Raw genomic sequence first — 19,546 nt, forward strand, 5'->3', positions numbered from 1 at the left:
TGCCAAATGTGGCCACTGGATCCTAAACAGTGGTGCATGCCTGGAGCTCCTTTGGCAACAGGAGTAAACCACAGCTGAAATCCTCTGAAATAAAAAGCAAACTCAAACTTGGTGCTAGAGAGATAAACCAGGCATACAGGCCTTAGGCTACGCTGAACAATTCGTGGTCAGCAAAGTATCTTTTACCACCCCCTACCCCACCCCACGCCTGCCATCAAATTGCTTGTGGTGCACTGAGGGGTGCAGTGGGAAACAGCTCTAGTCTGGATTAATAAATAGCTTCTGGAAAGCCAAGGCAGGCAATCCTTCTCAAATCCTGGGGAAAGGTGATGTGAGTTTCACCCCAACCTTAGCCTTTATCATTGAATAGCATCCTCCCCAGATAAGAAAACCCCAGAGCGTTATGGAATTTTGGCAATCTTTATACCTTGTCTTTAGATGGCAACTCATACTGCTGACCTTCTGGTACCCAGAAGTTATGCCACAGCTCTAGGTCAATCGCAGTTTACATTCCAGTTTGCCACTGTTCAACTATCCTTATTCTCATGGCACAAAACATGTCATGCATTTGCTTTCCACACCATCCCCCCATGCCATTTAAGTGCCTGCCCCAAATCAAAACAAAGCAAAACAAAACAAAACAAAGCAAAAAAATTTTCCCTCTAGAAACTACAGAGCTGCTAAAACTCTTGATAGACTAGGAATGGCAGGGAGTGATGTTTGTGGCTGGATTGGATCCATTTTTCCCCATGGGCTATAACAAAGGTTTCATTTTAAATCCTGACACTGTGCAGCACTCTCTCTGGATGGAAATGGGGAGGGGGCTAGTACTTCTCATTACAAGAAGAAAAGAGTTCACTCTGCAAGAAAAGCAGCCACGCTGGGCAAGTTCCAAGGCCATGTGTCTCTGTGTTGAAAGGTAGTAGAGAGCCAGCATAGAATGACAGGACAAGTGTCACATGGGACACAAGTCTGAGGAAGCCTCTTCCCTGAGGTAGGAACTGAACTGATCCATTAACACTCCAGGGATCAAACTAACATCTGAAACAAATACAGGTCAAATGTTCACATTTTCTTTATCAGAAATTTAAAAAACAAAACAAAAATGAAAAACCTCCTTTTGATTAGCACAACATACTTGAAACAATCAATTGGTAAGAATGATTCTCCCACATCAAATATAAGAAACTACGGCTCTTTCAGAACTTAGGAGGCATAGGCAGGCAAATCTCTTTGCGTTTGAGGCTTGTCTTGTCTACAGAGCAAGTTCCAACCCAGCCAGGACTACTGAATGAGATCCCATCTTAAAAAAAGAAACTGAGGTCAGGCATGGTAGTGTATGCCTCTAATCCAGCACTTGAGAGAAAGAGACAGGCATATCTCTGTGAATTTCAGGCCAGCCTGGTCTACAGAGCAAGTTCTAGGACAGCCAGAGCCACACACAGAAACGGGGGGGGGGGGGGTAGAGGAAGAGGGGAAGAGAATCTGAGAACTTGTTGGGGTGGTAGTGTTACTCAGACAAAAACCAGTGTTGTTAAGCAAAATATGAGGGGAAAAGGTGACAATTAAAAGTCACCTTTCCAGAAGCAGGAAGATCTCTGAGTTCCTGTTCTACATAGTTGAATTCCAGAATAGCCAGGACTGTAATAGAGAAACCCTGTCTCAAACAAAAACAACAACCAAAAAGTCATCTTTCTAGGATTCAATAATGAGACTTCTATTTCCCAGATTTTTAACCAAAATTCTTTTTTGAGTTTTGTTTCAAACTATAGTTTCATGTCTTTTTCTTTGAGAAACATCTCTACTCTTATCTACATATTGCAAAAAATATATATACCAAAACTGCCAATTTACAATTTGCATACTTTTAAGTGGATATGTCTACACGAACACTGAATGTAAAACCCACAACTGTATGTGGTGGTACACATCTATAATGCTAGCTCTGAGAAGGCTGAGGCAGGAGGATAGTCTAGTTTAAGGCTAGCCTGAGCTATTACATAGTGAGACCCTATCTAGAAACAAAACAAACAAAAATGGGGGGGGGGAGACCACAAAATTTTGTTTTTACAAATACATTTGTAAGTATGCAAAAGGGCCTTGAAGGACTATAACCCAATGTCCAGTGTTCCCTCTTTGGAGAACAACAGTGTGGAGGTGGGGGGGGGGGGGTGTTGGGGCAGAGTTGAGAGAAATTTTAACCTTAGCTATAGTTTTGGGTTTTGTAAGAGTTTTGGGGTGTTACATATGAAATAATTATAAAATTTAAGACAAGAAAGAATACGAGCAACGATAAAGGGGGAGGAGGAACAGAGTAAACTGCCAGAAGCACCTAAAACACCCAGACACCTGGGGGCCAGGTGTACCAGCGCCTGGGAACTTGACATGTTGGGACTGGAGGGCTGCTGTGAGTTCAAGGCCTGCCTGAGCTAGCTATGGAGTTCAAGAACAGCTGTTATAGTGTGAGACAAATAAATAAACAAAACAAAACCAACAAAAAAGCATCTCCAGCAGCACTGTATGTAAAGCTGATATTGATTTGGTAATCATGTGAGGGAAACTTCAACACATATCTAGTGAGTAACTGTAAAGGAGTTTAATAAGATTACTTTCACACATACATACACACACACACAAAAAAAAAAATGACCCTAAAATATGCACTGAACATTAAAGTTAATCAGTTATTGCTGACTATTAAGAACATGAGTAGCTTAGGTATAGTGGCTTGTGCCTTTAATCCCAGCACTCAAGAGGCAGAGACAGGTAGATTTCTGTGAATTTCAGGCCAGCCTGGTCTACAGAGCAAGTTCCAGGACACCCAGAGCTACATAAGTGTCAGGAAAACAAACAAATATGAATGACATTTTTTTTTCCTTTTTGCTAAGTTCTCTAGATATTTTACAATCAACACTGTATAATACAAAAAAAAGTTCCTTTATTATAAATACTTCTGATTATTCATTTAGGAATTTTACAAATAAAATCAAAATACCTTATTTTTAAGAACTCAAAATCTAAAATAAATATATAGGTTTTTATATCCTAAGACCTTGATGTAAATAGAATTACCAGGCAAGCAAACACAAACTAAAGTGGTAACTTTAACCAAGGCACTAATAGGAAGCAAATTTTCCAGTCTGACAATGCAAGAGTCCACTCTACAGGTTGCCAGCTTCTAACTCCTCAGTTGAGGCCAAGTGCAGGTCTAATCTGTTGCTCACTAGAAAAGCATCTTTTATCATCAGAAGCCTCCAGGCAACCCTGATTCCTCTTCCAGAGTCCAAGAAGACTCCATTCCTATTCTTTCAAACCTAAGAATATAGATAAGTTTCAGAGCATGCACTTCACTGGCTTACGTGACTAACTTACGATCTCTAGAGACACCTTGTCTCATTTGGATGGCAGTTTCAAAAGACCAATCTTTCAGACAACACTGGGACCCAGACTCAAGAATGCCTCAGACAGTGACTAACAGGGCAGGCCCAACCCCTCAGACACTGAGGACATAGCTGGGCTAGACAACATTCTCTACAGTAAAGAGACAGTCTTTCTAACTTGATTCTCAATTTCTTAATTCTCTAAAAACTTAGAACAAGACAGGAAGACAGGAGCAAAAAAAGAAAAAAAAAAAAGAAAAAGAAAATTAATTAAACCATGAGAAGAGAGAAAATAAACTGCTATAGAACAAAGGAACTAGAATGACCTTCAGAAATAATGTATTTAAACCACTGCTAGGAGACTGGGGTATAAAAGATCTTCTGACTTGTTAACTCTGAAGACCTTCTAACTAGCCATTTTTATTATATTAATGGCATTTAAACTCTTTAAAACCTATCAGCTGATGTCAACAGTAAGCAGACTTGCCTTGCACACAGTAGGCACTTGAGTATATGCAGATACAAAATGAACCCCACGCATAGAGAGACCTAAACCAAAGGAATAGTGTCAGTGCTTTTCTGGAAAGGGAGGTGCAATGCGTGCCTTCAGCTGGTCTTCATTACAATCTTCCCAGTCTTAATTCATTTCAGTGCCTCCCACATTTCACATCTTGTTAATTAGGCATCGGTCCATATTATATGTAGCTTGCACTTGCTGCTTTTCTAGGCTTACAGAGTTCTACTTTTGTTTTTCTCTTTTTAAAAGATTCTTTTTTTTTAAGATTCTTAAAATTTTTGCGTGAGAGAGAGAGAGAGAGAGAGAGAGAGAGAGAGAGAGAGAGAGAGAGAGTAGGTATACACAGAGGTCAAGAGAAGTCATCCAATCCCCTGAAGTTGAAGTTATATGGGAACTGGACTGAACCCAAGCTCTTTCCAAGACACTGAACAAGTCATCTCTCCAGCCTCTATTTACCCCCCTTTTTAACAATAGGAATGTTATTACTGATTTTGTCTTGCTGAATTAGTATTGGGTTCAATTTCCTCTTATCTCAAGAACAGTATGAACAGAATACTCATTCAGTGACTGATGTATGCCTAGAATTGATAGACATTTTCTTCATTGGAAATAAAAAAAATGTTTCACGTTTGTTTGTTTGTTTTTTGAGACAGGGTTTTTCTGTGTAGCTTTGAAGTCTGTCTTGGAACTAGCTCTTGTAGACCAGGCAGGTCTTGAACTCACAGAGATCTACCTGCCACTACCTCCAAAATGTTGGGATTAAAGATGCACACCACCACTGCCGGGCTCCATGTTTCACCTTTTATAAAATAAAACTGGATCAACTATTTTGGGGTGGGGGATTGAGGCATCATTTCTCTGTGTAGTTTTGGCTGTTATGGAACTTGCTCTGAAGACCAGGCTGGCCTTGAAATCACAAAGATCTGCCTGCCTTTGTTTCCCAAGTGCTGGAATTAAAGGTGTGCACCATCACTGACTGGTTTCTCCTTTTCTAAAAAGAAAGTATGTGTATATGTGTGTGTTGGTGCATATGTACTCCACTGATTGTATGGAGGTCAGAGAATGAATTGCAGGAGTCAGGATATAGCTGAGCTAGACAAAGTTTCTGCCACTGGAGCTCATGCTGGTGGTACCAGGGAGAAGTTAGAAGCAACTATCATATGTACTTTATTTTTACCAAGTAAATTACTCCACATTTATTTCTAGTAGTAGAGATTCTTTATCTTTTGGAATTTTTCCAATTTTCCCAAGTCATTTCAAAATCTAAAATATCCTTGAAATGACCTTAACTGTCACTCTTGCCCAAGATGATGCCAGATGAGTACATGTGAAACATACTGCTACCACCCATAAGAAGATGGTTTTTCAAGCAGAACAAAACCTTTCAGCATCCCCCAAAAGTAAATGAAAAGTATGTGGAAACTGACATGACTCCTATTTTCCCAAAGGAGACCTATAACACTACAGATAAACTTACAATTCCATGGCAAAAAGTAAAAGGAAAACACCATAACAGGATATTTGCACTATGAAGCCAATCACCTGGAAGGGCAGCTCATAATAAAACTTCTAATTTAGAAACTATTAAAACCCAACAGGAATCCAAGTATGCTGGTATACTTAGGAATTCTAGCATTTAAGAAGCCAAGGCAGGAAGGCCACCAAATTCTAACCTGGCCTGGGCGACACAGGGAAACCCTGTGTCAAAAACACCAAAAACCAATCAAACAAAAATCAAGCAGCAGACCAGTGTGAAAGGGCTGCTAGTACTTCTCTTCAACATCTTTTACCCAGAGAGGTCAAAAAACAGAGACACTTAGCACACATCTCCTTTAAAAGGCACTGTCAGCCAAGCGTGGTGGCACAGGCCTTTAAACCCAGCACTCAGGAAGCAGAAGCAGGTGGATCTCTGTGAGTTCAAAGCCAGCCTGGTCTACAAGGCCAGTTCCAGGAGAACCAGTGCTACACAGAGAAACCGTCTTGAAAAAACAGAAGAAGGCACTGTGAAGCTTTTGGATGATTTTTACTTTGTCAGGAAAGACTTTTCTGATGCACCAGATGAACACTCAAAACTCTTCCCAGGAACTTACAGGGGAAATAATAACTTTCTGCAGAAAATGCCTTTCCCTAGGACTTAACATGAACAGGTAAATCCATAGAGGATTTGGAATTTAATAAGATCAGCAATGTGGCACAGGGAGCAAACACAAAGGAAGGGGAACGGTCAGAACACAGAGGAAGGCAACTGTTACTCTTGTTTTTGAGGAGAAATAAGGAAATAAGTTTGTCCCCTGGCAGCTGCACCCAGGGATGAAGCATGCTCACTAGGGGCTAACCAGAAAGACAGCAGTGATGGAAAGCCAAGGAGCCTAGAAGGGGGGCTGGGAAAACACTGTCCTTACAGTTTTAGGAAAGAAAGGCAAAAAGGAGACAAAGATAAAGTATGGTATCTCTCAAACTTCATGAGCACAGCAGGAAAGAGAGTGAAGGGAAGGTGGAAGCCTCTGAGAATTCACACCCTGTGCCCTCAGTTACAAACACAAGCTAGTTGCTAACAATATTAAATTCCAAAACGACTTGTAATGTAGGGAAATAAAATAAACATCCTGCACACTTACCCAATCCGGGTAAACAGCTTCCCATGGGCATGGAGAAAACTGAGGATGAACCTTTTGTTCAGCTGCATGGGAAAAAGGGAGAGGAGAAAACAATTAAACTTTCCCCAGTTTCCTGTTACTGAATACAGTCCCCAGTGACACAATAACCTGGCCAGGGTCTAAAGGGGTGGGCACTGGGGATGGGAACCAAATGGACATGCCCAAACTCTCACACAGACCCAGGGCACATGCCCAACAGCTGCTGCTCAGTGGAGCCAATGTAACAGAAGGCTCAGTGAGTGGACAGCACCCTCTGCTGGCAGAGGAACCTCTGTTCAGAAAACAGAAGCAGCGAATCTGAACTGAGTAGTTTACAGAAGATGATGCCTCCTTTCTGTAACCACTACTGGCTCCTTAATAATGGAAAGGAAATTCTAACAGGAATAGAGTAAGTGATTTTAAAGAAATTCCTGGTCCTATTTTTGAGCTATTCTTCTGTCTATGTAGGAAAGCAGGTAACTCATCAATTGCTAGATTTTAAAACTGGAGTTCTGTTCTGGATCAGGACGTGAAGATTAGAACATCTAGAGAGAACAGGCATAAAATAGGTTGGTGGTAACAGCAGAAACTTCTGGTAGTTACTCTCCAGTCCCAACAAATACTCTAAGTAGAAACAAGCAGGAAAGTGGAATATGGGTCTTTATATAAAATGTCCTGGCTTTTAAGTATTAACTACAGTAAGAATTATTTGAACATTAGGTAAGTTCCAACTTGTTTGTCAGCCACATGTAGCCTATGAGCCACAGTTTGTAATCCTGATTCAAGAATTCTAGAAAATCTATCTCAGTCAAAACTGAGATAATTCATTTCAGCAAAATAGGGGGTTGGAGGGGGGGGGTTGACTCCAGAGAAAATAGAAACAATTTAAAGAATCAATCCCACTATCTTCCCATCTTCCCTGATCTCCTAGAAATAATATCATATAGTCTGCCAGGAGGGAGGGCTGAGACTGTTGACTTCTATTGAGAGAGGTGGCTCATGCCTCTAATCCCAGTAATTGGGAGGTAGTGTCAGACAGTTTGAGTTCAAGGTCATACTGATCTACAGAATGAGCTCTAGGACAGCCAGGGCTACATACTGAGACCCTGCCTCAAAACACACACACACACACACACACACACACACACACACACACACACACATATACATTTAGTGCATGTCTTTGATCCCAACACTCGGGAGGCATAGGCAGGTGGATCTCTGAATTTGAGTCCAGCCTGGTCTACAGAGTGAATTCCAGGACAGGCTCTGAGGCTAAAGAAACCCTGTCTTGAAAACCAACAGCAACAAATAATTAAGGAATGCTGATTGCAAGTGGGAAATTAGTAAGATGGCTAGCAGGTAAAATTGATTGCCATCAAGCCTGGCAATCTGAGTTCAATCTCCAGGACCCACATGATAGAAGAGAACCAACTCCCACAAGTTATTCTCTAAACACCGGATGTACAATCAAGTGAACACACATACATGCATTAAATAGATAAATAAATGTAAATATAAAAGCAGATGGTGACTACTAAAATAAGGAGCAAATCCAATAGCCCTGGATAGTTTGCCCCTTCAAAATAAGAACTTCTGGGTCCTGCAGAACAGAACACCAATAAACTTAAGGCAGTTCTATCTCTTTCATACAGAAATGAGATGTAGCAATGATTTCAACATCAAACTTGGTGAATAAACTTCCATTTTTATTTTTGCCTTAAGTGAATTACATTGAATAGCTATTAAAGAGTGAAATGATGATGTGTATAGTTTAAAAACTCAAGCTACTTTATAGCACACTGTGTCAAGGCCAGGGGACATTGGGAAAGGTTCAGCAACCACTTTACCAAAATTAGCAGCAAAACCTTGAATAGAGTACAGCTCTCAAGATCTTGTAGGAGAAAAGGATGGTGTAAACAAGGACCTGCATTTAATTCTTCTGAGATCACTTACTTACCTGCTGATTCAAAATCCCGGAAGTTCGTCCACCATCCCTTCAGACCTAGTTTTACTATATGGCTCAGACTGGCCTTAAATTTACAATTTCCTGCCTCCATCTCCTCAATGCTGGAATTCTAAGCAAGTACCACACGCACCCCATTTCTTTAGAACTTTTCTATAGGTATGAAATCATTTCAAATAAAAGGGTAAAAATATCCATTCTCTATCCCTATTTTAGCTTAGTTATTTCTTTTCTTACAGCTATCAATTACACAATCCTCTGTAACTTTTTTATAATTACATGTAAAGGATATTTTAGTAGAAAGAGATTTATTAGTAGTTCACTAATCCAAGCCTAATGTCATCCCTTGAGCCATAAGGGAAGTCCAACATGTAAGCTGCTTTAAAGAAAGGAGTTAGAATTTGAATCCAGGTCTTCACACTCTAAGTACAATCTTCCTTCTCTTAAACTCGGGGGGTGGGGGGAGGACAACTGGTGAACTGATTCAATGGGGAGTGAATGACAACAACTGAAAGCAATACATTTTTGCTTTTCATTTTTTTGAACACCCTGGTATTATCCATATACCCAAACTTTCTAATGGGACTTTCTTTCCTGTTTTTTTTTTTTTTTAAAGGTTTATTTTATGTTATGTAACAGTGTTCTGCATGCTAGAACAGGGCATCAGACCTTATTATAGATGGTTGTGAGCCACCATGTGGTTGTTGGGAATTAAACTCAGGACCTCTGGAAGAGTACTCAGAGCTCTTAAGCTCTGAAGCATCTCTCCAGCTCCCTAAAGGCACTTTCTTAAGATAGATGAATCACTTGAATCTGTATTTGCTCTGTGTGTGTGTGTGTGTGTGTGTGTGTGTGTGTGTGTGTGTGTGTTTTGTTGTTCTCCACCACCACCACCACACACACACACACACAAGATCTCTCTGTGTTAACACTGGCTGTCCTGGAATTTTCTCTGTAGACTAGGTTAGCCTCAAAGTCAGAAATCTTCCTGCCTCTGACTCCCAAATGCTGGGATTAAAGGTGTGAATCACCCACCACTGTGGGATACTACTATATTTTAACTGCATCTAATAAAGAAAACTAAAGTCTCACTGATATTATTTTTCAACTAAAGGAAATAAAGGTAATTTAGAGAACTTGTTTTCTTTTGTTGATTTTTGTTTGTTTTTGAGACAGTCTCACTATGTAGCTGTTCTGGAACTCACAAAAATCTACCAGCCTCTTCCTCTGCCAAGAGCCCTGGGCTCTGGAATTAAAGGTGTACACCACTGTGCACAAATTTTTTTTGTCTGTTTTTCAAAACAGGGTTTCTCTGTGTAGCAGCTCTGGCTGTCCTGAGACTAGCTCTGTAGGCCAGGCTGGCCTCAAACTCAGAGAGATCTGCTTGCCTCTGCCTCCCCAGTGCTGGGATTAATGGTGTACACCACTGTGAATAGCTTTCTTTTTTTAAAAAAAAAAAAAAAAAAAAAGAGAGAGAGAGAGAGAATTTTAATTTGAAAGTATACATATACTTTCTCCCTGACTTGAGATTTAATGTTTTATTTTCAGTCTAAATTATCTGTTACCCTAACTTTTGTTCCACTTTGTTATCACCAAAACCACTTTAGTTTAGGAAAGGAAGTAAAAATGTGGGTGTATCATAGAGGTAAAGCCTGCTACCCAGAGAAAGCAATGTTACACGCTGATCAAAATGGGTCTTAAACATTCACAGATGACAATATGAAGTCAGCTAGCACTGAAGCAGAATCTTTGGAGAACTCTAAAAGACAAAGAAAAAACACAGAGCGATCAAATCCAGGGCCTTGCACATGGGAAGCAAGTGGTCTACTACTAACCTACAGTCCTGGACCTTAATCTTTTGAGAAAGGGTCTCGTTAGTTAGGCAGTTCAGACTACTCTCAAACTTTTAATTCTCTCTGCAAGGATAAGATTATAGGTGACCCTGAGGAACTCATAACTGAAACCAAGTTTTTCTGAGTCAGAAAAACTTGAGCATGAGCTTTTCTCTCCATTACACATTACTACAGCCTGACTTCCACTTCTGCAATTTGTTTTTATTTTCTGTTTATGTGTATATGTCTGTGCAAGTGTGTGCAGGTACCCTGAGAGGTCAGCTAGTTACAGGCATCTATGAGCTCCCTGACACCGGTTCTGAGAACTCAAGCTCTCTAAAATTCACTATCGACCACTGAGCTATTTTTGCAGCCTCTTTCCCCTGCCCCCTTTTTTGAGACTGGGTTTCACTATGTAACCCTGACTGACCTGGAACTCATTCCACGAAACAAGCTGACCTCGAATTCACAGAGATCTACCTGCCTCTGTTTCTGTCCCTGCCTCCCAAGTGCTAGGATTAATTGCTTCCTAAATACTGGGATTAAAGGAGTGCACCACTATGCCAGGCTTTCTGGAACTTAGTTTAATATACAACTAATTAGAAAGAAATGTGAGACTATCTGACTCTAGGTCATTCTCATACATTTGCCTACTATTCACCAGAAACTCAAATTGCTTCTTGGGTATAGTCCCTAGAGACAGTGTTGAAATTATTAAGACTTCGGTTCAGGACTAAACCCAATTCATTGTGGACTCCTAGACTTATCTCAAAACAGACACTAATGACAGTGTGTGGTTAGGTCTCCAGAATGAAGTCTGTCTGCCACTGACTGAGATTCTGAATTACAAAAAAAAAAAAAAAAAAAAAAAAAAAAAATTGTTTGTCAGCTGCACTTTGTTGTTCTGTCACCCCTCCAAATACACACTTAAAGTAGAGTTTATACTAGTGACATTACCTAGGTCATAAATGAAAAGATTAAAATACAAATAGCTAGGCAGTGGTGGCCTTTAACCCCAGCACTGGGGAAGCAGGGGAAGGCATATCTGTGAGTTCAAGGACAGCCTGGTCTACAGAGCGAGTGCCTTGACAGTCAGGGCTACACAGAGAAACCCTGTCTCAAAAAACCAAAATGAAGGATGGATGGATGGATGGATGGATGGATGGATGGATGGATGGATGGATGGATGGATGGATGAATTCTAAAGCCAAGAAAACATAATGGTACACACATGTAGTCCTTGCCCTTAATGAGTAGAAGCAGAAAGATTGTGAGTTTAAGGTTATCTTTGGCTACACAGCAAATTTGAGGTCAACTGGCTACATGAAACCCCATGTTAAATACAACAACAAAGAAATCTCACCAAGAAAATTACTTTAAAAACTGTCTCCTTAGTTGGGCAGTGGTGGTACCTTTAATCCCAACACTTGGGTGGCAAGTGTATCAGTGCAAATTTAAGGTCAGTCTGTATCCATATAATAAGTTCCAGGACAGCAAAGATCACACAGTGAGAGCATTTCTCAAAAAACCCCCAAAAGTCACAGAACTGTCTCCTTGGCACAGTGTTAATCCTGGAACCACAGAGTACTTACTAGTCTTTGCACCATCATCAAACAGTTATCGTCAGCTACAAGGTCAAGTTTAAAGCTAGTATGGGTTGCAAAAGACTGTCTCAAAAACAACCAAACAAAAAAAATCAGGGCTGAGTATGCAGTTCCCACCTGTAATCCCAGCACTTCCAGGTTAAGGAAGGAGGGTTGTCATGGATTTGATGTCAACCTTCGCTAATGAACTCAAAGCCAGTCTGGGCTGTAGTATGAAACCTTGTCTCAAATAAACAAACAAACAAATAAATATTTTTCTTTATCTTGAGAAGTAAATGTTTTAAGCAAATCATAGAGAATACAGTAGGGAGGAAAAAAGAAAACAATGAAATCTTGAAATTCGCAGGCAAATGGATAGAACTAGAAGAAACCATCCCGAGTGAGGCAACCCAAACACAGAAAGACAAACATGTTATGTACTCATTCATAAGTGGATATTTAGAGCAAAGGATTACCAATCTATAATCCACAACCCCAGAGAAGCTAGAAAACAAGGAGGACCCTAAGAGAGACATACAAGAGAAAGGTAAACAGAGAAAGGTAAACAGACAAGATCTCCTGAGCAAACTGGGAGCATGGGAGGGAGTGGGGGAGATAGGAGAAACAGGAGGGGAGAAGGCAAGGAGAGAGGAGAACATGGGGGATCAGGAAAATTGAGTTGAGGGAAGAATAGAGAAGGAGAACAAGAAAAGAGATACCTTAATAGATGGAGCCATTATAGGTTTAAAGAGAAATCTGGTTAGGGAAATGTCCAGGAATCCACAAGGATGATCCCAACTAAGAAACTAAGCAATAGTTTAAATGCCTTTCCCCTATAATGAGACTGATGACTACCTTAAATGCCATTCTAGAGTCTTCACCCAGTAGGTGATGGAAGCAGAAGCAGAGATCAATATAGCTAAGCACTGAGCCAAACTCCTGAAATCCAGTTGTAGAGAGGGAAGAGTGATGAGCAAAGGGGTCAAGACCATGTTGGGGAAACCCACAGAATCAGTTGACCTGAGTAAGTGGTAGTAGCTCATAGACCCCACTCTGACAGCTAGAGAACCAACATAGTACAGAACCAGGCCCTGTGAACATGGGTGTCTATAGGAGGTCTGGGCAGTCCATGGGTCCTCTGGCAGTGGAACCAGTATTTATCTCTAGTACACAAATGGACTTTGGGAGCCCATTCCCTATGAAGGGATACTCTCTCAGCCTAGATAGACAGTAGAGGGCCTAGGCTCTGCCCCAAATGATGTGACAGACTGATAATCCCCCATGGAAGTCCTTACCCTCACTGGGGAATGAATGAGGGGTGGGATGGGGGCATGGGAAGATAGGAGAAAGAGGGAACTGGAATTGGTATGTAAAATAAGATTGGTTTTAATTTAAATAAAAATGTACAATAAAAAATTTAAGAGAAAAAAAACACATATTCCTTGAAACTGCACCTAAGAAGTACTTTGTTATCCCTGGAGCAAGAAAGAATACCTGCTTGGTGGCAACAATGTAATGCAATACAAGGGAAATTCTAAAATGTATCCATTTCAATTCCACAGAATTGTGAATAAAATCAAATTTCTGAAAAACAAATCATGTCGAAGACATAAGAATATTCAGGGTTCAAAGGAATTCAAAGTTATACTTTTAAATTTTTGGGGGGGCAGCATAAACAATCACTTTCTTATTTTGAATCTACTTTCATAGGTATCAAATATTTTCAAAGTCAGTCCACTTGTCTGTGACTAGAAAGGGAGTTCTATCCTTAGATATGAGACAACACTGGTAGAAATCAAGTTTCAAGAGTACCCATAAGCAAGAAGCCCGGAGCTTCCAGAACAGAATCAAAAGCAATTCATATGCCTCTACAAAGGTTGAGCTCACAGGAAGCAGAGGATGTGAGGGCACCTGCAATGCTGTCTATTTGTCTCTCCCTCTGCCCTATGCGCTCTAGTTCGGGAAAATAAGAGGCTTACAAGCCAAGAGGATAAACAAGTAACAAACCAACTTCCAGCCACGTGTTTTAAAAACCTAAAACAAGGCCTCCAAATTCTGAAGTTGCCAGGAAGCCCTGGGATTCCCTTGCTTGCTTAGACAGGGAATGTCATGGAGGAGGTGAGACCTAAGGAAGTGATAAAAAGAGAAAGAAAGTCCTGGCACACTGTATGTTCTCAGTAGCACAACAATCATTAGTAGTATTATCAGGATTCTTTTTTTGTTTTTTTCCTTAAGACAGGGTCTCACTATATAGCTCTCCCCAAATGGCCTAGATGGAACTCTGAAATATGCCTACTCCTGCCTTCCAAGTGCTGGTATTAAAGGCTCACCCTACCACAGCCAGCCTGTTTTCAGTATTCTTTCTAGGATACACACAAGGAAAGAAGCTCAAGTGAGCCAGCCTGCAATGAATTAAACACCTGCAGGATGAAAAACAAAAATAGATCAGTGGTTAAGAGCATACACTGCTCTTCCAGAGGGCCAGTTTCATTCCCAGAACCCACATCAGGAGTCATTCCAACACTTCTGACCTCCATGGGCACCTATGTGTGCATACATACATGCACACACACTTAAAAATAATAAAAACCCTTAAAACTTTCAGAATGGAGCCAGGTGTGGTGGCACATGCCTTTAATCCTAGCACTCAGGAGGCAGAGGCTGGTAGGTCTCTGTGAGTTTAAGGCCAGCCTGGCATAGTGAGTTCCAGGACAGCCAGAGCTGTTACACAGAGAAACCCTGTATCAAAACGCAAAAAAAAAAAAAAAAAAAAAAAAAAAAAAAAGTTCAAAATGGAACCTGTGTTTAATCCCTAAGACCCACATACCCACATGATGTAGGAAAAGAAACAACTCCTACAATTTGTCCTCTGACTGCCACCGCCACCCTCGCCCCCAGTAAATAGATAGGAAGGTAGATTGATTTTTTTTTTAATCACATATTCCTTATTTGAAGCAAAGAGCCACGCCAATGTTAAGGATGGTCAGGGATGGTGATCACACACCATTACTGCTGATCTGCTCTAGGAAGAATGACTGCTCAATTAGCTTTAATTAACCACCTTCTTTCTTTTTTGAGACAATCTCATGTAGTCCATAGCTGATCTGAAACTTGCTATGTAGCCAAGGATAACCTTGAACTCCTGATCCTTCTGTCATCAACCTTTTGAGTACTGGAATAATACACATTATGCACCACTTCAAACTTCTCTTTTTCTTTATATATATGCCGATTTCCATTTTGAGATGTTGCTGTGCACTCTTTTTAAAAATTATTTCAAATTATGTGTTTGTGCATGTGTGGACTTGTCTATGCAGTAGTGGCATATGCCTTTAATTCCAGCACTGAGGAGGCAGGGGCAGGTGGATCTCTGTGAGTTCAAGGCCAGCTTGGTCTATAGAGCAAGTTGCAGGACAGGCTCCAAAGCTACACAGAGAAACCCTGTCTCGAAAAACCAAAATAAATAAATAATAAATAAGAATTATTTCATAACCTCAAGTATATGAATATCACCTTAGTAATTTCTTTTTTTTTTTTTTTTAATTTCGTTTCTTTCACATCTCTGGAGATGGCAAAAAGTTATTTTTTTGTGTCTATATAAACTAAGTATGCCTATATACACATTCCTGTGGGTGTGCACACACCATGGCACATGTGTAGAGATGGAGGACGTTCTTGAATGTTAGCCCTCACTATCTATCATGTTCAAGACAATCATTTTTGGATGTATACACCAGGCTAGCTGGTCCATTCTCCTCTCTCTTTGTAGGAGTGCTACTATTACATATACTTTGATATCATGCCCAGCCTTTATATGGTTTCTTGGTATTTGAACTCAGATCTTCAAGCTTGCACAAGAGGTGCTTTTACCCACTGAGCCAACCATCTATCCAGCTTCACACAAGCAACTTGTTGGTTTGTTTTTCTCTGTGTAATAGTCCTGGCTATCCTAGAACTTGCTTTGTAGACCAGGTTGGTCTCAAATTCACAGAGATCTGCCTGCCTCTGCCTCCCAAGTACTGTCATTAAAGTCATAGGCCGCCACCACCTCCCAGCCACTTGAGCATCTTTTATACGTGGGAGAATGGTTGGGGGAGGTGCCTCTCTGCCTCCCAAGTGCTGGGATTAAGGTGTATGCTACCAAATTTGGCTCTTAATTAGCATTTTTGAATGCTAATTTGAATTCAAGTAATTCTCAAAGATAGTTTTTACATTTGGTGGAGGGTAGAAGTCTCATGATGTAATAAGGCTGGCCTTGATACATTATCTTAATGTTTGAAAAATATCTAAAGGGGACTGGAGAGATGGCTCAGCAATTAAGAGCACTAGCTGCTCTTCCAAAGGACCCAGGTTCAATTCCCAGCACCCACATGGCAGCTGACAACTGCCCGTAATTCCAGTTCCAGGGCATCTGACACCCTCACAAAGACATACATGCAGGCAGACCACCAATGTACACAAACACAAGAAGAAAATGAGGAGGAGGATAAAGAAGAAAAAAAAGAAGAGGGAGGAGGGAGGGAGGAAGGAAGGGAGGAAGAAAGGAAGGAAGGAAGGAAGGAAGGGATAGAAAGAGGGAGGAATCTAAAGAATATATCATTACCTGAAAAGTATACAAACTTGGCTTCAGACCTGTATATAAATACTATAAGGCCTGTAATTCCAGCACTTAGGGGACTAAAGCAGAAGGAGAACAAGTTCAAGATCTGACTGGACTACAAAGTGAGTTCCCGGCCTGCCTGAACTACAGAGAAAGAGCATGTCTCAAATACATAAATACATAGACAGATGAACAAGAAACAAGCCAATAAATAAAATCTATCTTAGGCCCAGAAGCTGTGGTGCATGCCTTTAATTGCACACTCAGGATGCAGAGGCAAACAGATCTCTGCGAATTTGAAGTCAGGCTAGTCCAAGACAGCCAGGATTGTTACACAGATAAACTCTATCTTGAAAAAACAAAATCAAACAAACAAATAAAAAAAAACATGGAAATATGTATCTATAATTCCAGTGTTGTGGAGTCAGAAGGGATTTCTTGGGCAAGCTGACCAGCAAGTCTAAGATGAGTCACTGAGAGACCCTACCTCAAAAACAAGGTGGAGGGCTGGTGGGACTGCTCAGCAAATGGGCTTGTTACATAAGCCTGACTGAGTTCAATTCCTAGAAGAAACCACATACAACAGGACTCCTTTAACTTCCACAGGTGTGTCATGATACACATAATTCATATGTTCATGTATGCAAAAACACATTAATAATAATCAAATAAGGGAGCAACTGAGGAAGATACCCAGCACCTATCTCCAGTCTCCACATACACACATGAACACGTATACATTCATACAACATACACACATAGATAAAATAATAATATAATTAACTAGCAGGACACTGGGACCCTCACCTGTAACACCAGCACTGAGAAGGCAGAGGTTAAGAATCATCAAGAACTGGAGGTCATCCTGCTCTATATAGCAAATGCCAGTCCAGTTAGGGTCACACAGTAAGCACTTGTCTAAATAAATGAATGAATTAATGTTCCCATGTTGTCTATTGATGCTCCACCTCAATAAAGACAGAGCTGAATAGCTGCAGCAAAGGACACATGGCCCACACAATCTAAAATACTTATTATCTGGTCCTTTCTAAAAAGGCCTATTGGTATCTGGGCTAAAAAGCAACAGTGGTATCTCAGCTTTTTAGATACATAATGCCTGAGAATTAACACAAATACCTTTGAAATAGTAATGATTCTCATGTGTTAGGAAATGAAGACAGGTAACAATGAGGAGTATGATTGAAATAACTCTTCCTCCCAGGATATTCCAATACCACCACCTCCTACCACTTCAGAAAAACTGCATCTACATCATTCCTCCAAAACTACCAAAAACTAGAGTTCTGTCTGGATTTCCACCTCAGAAGCCACTACAGAGTTAAGTGGCAGGGTGAAAAGAGAAGACTGAAAAGGTAAAAAGATGCCTACTGAACATCTTAAAAGCATCCCTAAGCAAGGGAAATTATCAAATTAAGATTTATGAGTTCCTATACTCTGGTTTGACAGTCTGTAGCAACCAACTCAAAAGTGCCACCAAGCTTAAAATCTCAAGGTATTTAGAAAAAGAGAAAAGTTCAGCCAAAGGGCAGCACTGTTGCTCTGACTGGCTTACTTTCTGAATGACTTCTCTTTCTGACTCATCTCTCTCAATGTCTGGGAACTCTCATGCTTATTTACCCAAATAGTAGGGGAGCTGAAACACCTTGATCTACACTGTCTTCAGGCAGGGAACCAGAAGAAAGTTCCTCGTGGGTGCATAACACAAACCTATCTTGTAAATGAATGTTGACAGAGTATAAGAAAAAGGGCGAAGACCTTCTCATACAGTTAACATGTTCATTAATCCATTCACTCACTACTCAAAAGAAACTCACCAGGTATCCTTTGTGTACTAAACACTGCAAACAAATTGTGAAGAAGGTAGAAATCATGACTAGGAAGAATACGATGCTACGGATATAAACAGCAGAAGCATTAGAAAAAATTATCTCAGAAGGTATCCTGAGTTGAAACCTGAAGTTTGAGGCAAGTAGTTGGTATTAGAGTGGGTAAGAAGTCTTGATTCAGTGTGTTATAAAAAAAGAAAACAGGGTAAGTGATAGTACCAAGAGTAATATACTGCAGGCTGCCATGGCAAGATGAGTGATTCTATAGGAGGGTAAGGCAGGCAAGAACAAGCTGTAGAAGTCCTTGACAAAGAATTTGAACTTAAGGCCCATGAAGAGTCTTAAACAGGTAAGTGTCATGGGCAAAGCTATTTATCTAAAGGTCCTTCTGTTTACTAGGCAATTTAGGGTCTTGAGGACAGGATGAGAGTTAAAGGTAGAAGGCTAGGCTGTTGTTACATTCACTCCATGGCAATGGAGTCAGAGAAGAAAGTGAAAAGACAGAACTGGATATGATCACTCCATACAAAGACAACTATGACCTCTATCCATAAGTCCAGTGTAGCTCCACCAACAGAAGCCCAGAGCCATGGAGAAGTCTCCAAAACGGCACAAGCTAAATGCAATATTAAATTCATTTTTTAAAGATATAAATTAGGAAATATTTTATATCCTTTCAGTTTTTTCTCAAGATCTACTTACTTTATTTTACACGCATTAGTGTTTTGCTTGCTTGTGTGCATGCCTGGTGCCTAAGGATACCAGAAAAAGGCATCAAATCCTCTGCAACTGCAGTTATATATAGATTGTTGTAAGCAGCCATGTGGATTCTGGAAACTGAACCTAGATCCTCTAGAGGAGCAGTAAGTACTTATAACCATTTGTCCAATCTTCTTTTCAATGTCTTTATATGGTCTAGCATGGTACTTAGATTTAACTTTTGTTTCTGTTTTTTCTTTTTCGAGACAAGGTTTCTCTGTGTAGCTTTGGCTGGCCCCAAAGTCAAAGATCTGCCTGCCTCTGCCTGTCGAGCGCTGTGATTAAAGGCATATGCCACCATTACTTGGCTTGTTGCTTAGATCTTAAAAACCCATGCTGAAAACATATTACAGATTTAACAGACTGAATGTGTTGTTCACATAATCACACAAAGCAACCACAGTAAACAGCACCCTACTAACATTA

General features: G+C 40.4%; 1 protein-coding gene across 1 annotated transcript in view; it reads right to left on the minus strand.

The window, feature by feature from the left end:
- Smg6 (SMG6 nonsense mediated mRNA decay factor) overlaps positions 1-19,546 on the minus strand; it is a 221,092-nt gene that overhangs the window by 158,498 nt on the left and 43,048 nt on the right. The window contains 1 exon segment of the mRNA XM_051179994.1: positions 6,516-6,577. Coding sequence (XP_051035951.1) covers positions 6,516-6,577 — 62 coding nt within the window.

Source organism: Phodopus roborovskii, unplaced genomic scaffold (assembly GCF_943737965.1).
Source record: "Phodopus roborovskii unplaced genomic scaffold, PHOROB, whole genome shotgun sequence".
In the NCBI taxonomy this organism is placed as follows: domain Eukaryota; kingdom Metazoa; phylum Chordata; class Mammalia; order Rodentia; family Cricetidae; genus Phodopus; species Phodopus roborovskii.